This window comes from Rhipicephalus microplus, unplaced genomic scaffold, assembly GCF_043290135.1.
Source record: "Rhipicephalus microplus isolate Deutch F79 unplaced genomic scaffold, USDA_Rmic scaffold_24, whole genome shotgun sequence".
Taxonomy (NCBI): domain Eukaryota; kingdom Metazoa; phylum Arthropoda; class Arachnida; order Ixodida; family Ixodidae; genus Rhipicephalus; species Rhipicephalus microplus.
Genome location: NW_027464597.1, coordinates 458,428 through 461,947, shown reverse-complemented (window position 1 = coordinate 461,947; position 3,520 = coordinate 458,428). Strand labels below are relative to the sequence as shown.

The window sequence follows — 3,520 nt, the reverse complement described above, 5'->3', positions numbered from 1 at the left end:
TCAACAGCCAATTTCTGTAAAAAAAAAGAAATCGCGACACTGAACGCACCCTGTTCATCGGGGCACCTCAATATGTGGGAGCCGCTTTTTGAAGCCTCTACCGCAGGTCCTGAAGAAATGAAATTATGACCTTCTGTCAGTAAGAGGCTTAAAATAACACAAACTGAAGCTCATCCACACCTTGCAGTGCAGCTTCTGCAGCCATGTCACAGTCACTACTTGAAGCGACGCTCAGAGAACCTGAATATATTTGCAGTTGGTACAAGTTACAAAGCTTGTAGCATGGGGAAACTTAAACAGCTCTTTCAAACGCATAAATTGGTCGAACGTGGAAGAAAAGAGAAGGCACCAACTAGGAAACAAGTAATTTGTGATTTTTGGAATTATCAACAGTGGCAGCTTTCACTGATGAAAGGTATACGTACATGTGCACTCAGGCTTGAAGATAACGTGAAATAGCCCTTTAAAGTCTTTTAAAACAAGTTGCGCAGGTCAAGAGCATTAAAAAACGAGAGAAATGTAAAGCTGCTGTTAGGAAGGTAATAGCCCACAATTCACAAAATTTAAGACTTTCCAAGTGTTACTTCTATAGTGAGGCTTCTCCATCGGCTACAAAGATCTTCACGGTTAACTGTCGCCACTGATTCAATACAAGTGGCTGCTATTGCACATATTTGAGTTTCAGTCAATCACTTACATGGTGCAGCTGGTTGCACACTGGGAACAGCCATTCTTGTAAGCCTTGTGTGCCCAGGGTCCATGAAACTTTGAGCAGTAAAATGGTCGCTACAAACCCTGTACGTTGCGTACAATAGGCTGGCCGGCTTACTAAGGAGATCATCGCGTCCAGCATACTGCATCCATGCTTTCATCCTGCATTGGCAATGAACTATCAGCTGAAAGGGGAAGTGCTTGAATAGTGATTTTGTATTGTTACCCTCACTGAGCAAGTACGAACAGTAAGCCTAAAGACATGCAAACCATACAAAAGCTTTAACACACCTGCCGTCCCGTGGTATGCGGAAGAAACTCGTCCCAGGCTTCTTGTGGGTTCTGCCATTGTTGAAGCACCACGATACACAGCAGTAGCTGCCGTAGCTTGGACCGCCGGACGGCATGGCGTCAGCGCGGTCTGAAAATGTTAGTAAGTGGATGCTTCGCTGTCAAATTACGAAAAAGATATGTGCACGTCATAAGTGTACCAACAAACCCCTTTGAATGATTAGGTAATCGATGCACAATACAAAACAAGTGATACATCTCTGACCCATGAAACGCTGAATTGCAAAGATATACGTCAAGACCACGTACAAAGATCTTCAGAAGTTTCCAGGCCGCTATCCCTTGTAATGCAATGGTATCGCGGCCTGGGAACTTTAGAACACCTTTGTACGTACGCAGTATCAGCAGTACCTTGGGAAGAAAAATCGTAGTTGAAGTTTATGCGGTAAAATTATATTGGAAACGTCAAAAAATTTGTGAGCAGCTTGCACTAGTGGCACAAGGCTAGCGAAAAAACGAAGATGATGGCCACTTGGCTAGTCCAGATTTGCCTCCGGCACACCAAGAATTATTCGTGTTCCGAGCCTTCGGGAAACGCGTCGTGAAGTATGCGAGGCCCAGCGAATGCTTCTGAATATTTTGCACCGAGCCTATGACCTAGCTGCCCAGCTACGCTCCGTCCGTGGCAGACGCAGCACGCGTCGCCTCGGCTTGACGCCGTGCCGCCTTTGCTATACTGCATACGTTGCACAATGTTCCCGTTTAGCCGCCGCATAGAGCCACAAACTTTCTTTTTAGCGAACCTCCCAGTCCTTACAAGCTTCAGAAAAAGGTTACAACTGCGTGAATGAGACGCCACGTAAGAAACAAACTCGGACACTCGAAGCGCAACATGTGTGTGTGCATCTTTCTATGTTTGTTCCATGGTGTCTTATTCGCACAAGTGTAACCGTTTTCTGAAAAAATGACCCAACAAGACCAACAGCATGTCATTCAACAAGTTTCGCTTGAAAACGTGCCTCACCTGTTATCTCACGCACGAAAACGCCGACGCAGCCGACGTTGACGAAAGCGACGAAAGCTTCTCGCTGTCAGTCATGCATGGGCTTGTCGCTGGGTAGATGGTGTTTATGACAGTACGGCTGAAGAAAAATAATCGCGTAAGGTGTGTTGAATAAATTGTTTTTATGTGTAAAGAACATACCAAATTTGGGCGTATAATTATTATTTTGTAAAAACAATTCTGTTGCATTGATTAGAACTGTTTTTTTTTGCGCTTGCGCCCTCTGACGTTTGGTGAGAGCACTAGTTCGTTACGTAGTTGTGACGCACTTCCTGAGGCCAGGTTTCGCAGAGTGTCCGCTCTTGTCTTCTTCTTTCGCTATGATCGAGCCGCGAACGCGGCCCAAGAAGCGGAACGACAACGCAAGCGTCAGGCGGAGAAGGGCGATGAAGGCCGGCGTCAAGACGCTGCTCGCAATCTTCAACGGCGAGTGGACGTTCCCGAAGCCGTTCCAGCCAGTGAACGTGCCGCGCGGGAGAGGGTGCGAGCCCTTGACTTTGCTCGTCCGGACGCGTCGTGAAGTGTAAATAAATAATACTTCGTATATAATGTATCTGTGTACAAATGCTTCATGACAAACAGCACTTACATTCATTAATTACACTTTAATCATCATCATCAGTAATAAAACTCCCAAGCATTTCCCCGAGGGTGAACATGGTTAAGTGCGAATGCACAGGGTGATGCTATGAGGGCGAGTTAAGTTAAAATTCGTTGGCATTCGCCAGTGAGTTAACGTAAACTCCCCCGTGTGATCAAATTGCGATTCCGAGGAACCAATACACCATAAAGGCACCATAGTGTGATTAATAAATATAATAGTGCGAATTAATAAATACCCCTCATAGCATCACCCCGTGCACTCTCACTTAACCATGTTCACCCTCGGGGAAATGCTTGGGAATTTTTTTTTACTCTTAGCGCCCGTGACGCGCCCGTGACGCTCCGGGCGTTTCAGGTTGCGTTCCGTGCTCTCTACTCGGTAACGCTTGCCGCGTCCCGTGGTCGCTTCCGGAGACTTTGTGCCGGCTTCTGGCGTAGCGATCTCGCCACTGGTGCCCATATCTTCCTCCATCGATTCTTGAATGTCCTGCTGGCCACCTGTTGCGGCCAACTCCTCGGATTCTTTCGTTGAGTTATTGCCGTCTTGCGTTGTCGCGTCGGCTGTCTCATCTCCAGTTGCCCGAACCGTGGCGTCGGGTCCCACGGCGTTGCTGCCAGGGGCCAACTTCTCAGCCTCTTCGGCGTCCATTAGATTATCTTGGGCGTCGTCTGTTGGCAGCACGGCCTTCGTAACTCTGGCATAACTCCTGACGCAATCTTGACTTTCATGTCCAAACGCTCGGCATACACCACAGCGGGGAGTCTGGCAGTCTCGTCGTATATGTCCTTGCATGTGACACCTTAGGCAAAGCAGTGCCCGACCCGGGGCCACAAGAAGTACGGTGCCCCCTC

General features: G+C 47.7%; 1 protein-coding gene across 1 annotated transcript; it reads right to left on the bottom strand.

Annotated features, from left to right (window-relative positions):
* LOC142786506 (uncharacterized) lies at positions 1 to 2,155 on the bottom strand. Its single transcript, XM_075884235.1, has 6 exons — positions 2,027 to 2,155; positions 1,003 to 1,132; positions 698 to 873; positions 181 to 240; positions 50 to 109; positions 1 to 14 (listed from the first exon to the last, which is right to left on the bottom strand). The coding sequence occupies exons 2-6, from the start codon at positions 1,116 to 1,118 to the stop codon at positions 1 to 3; spliced, it is 426 nt and encodes a 141-aa protein (XP_075740350.1). The 5' UTR covers positions 1,119 to 1,132; positions 2,027 to 2,155.
* Positions 2,156 to 3,520: the final 1,365 nt, after the last annotated feature.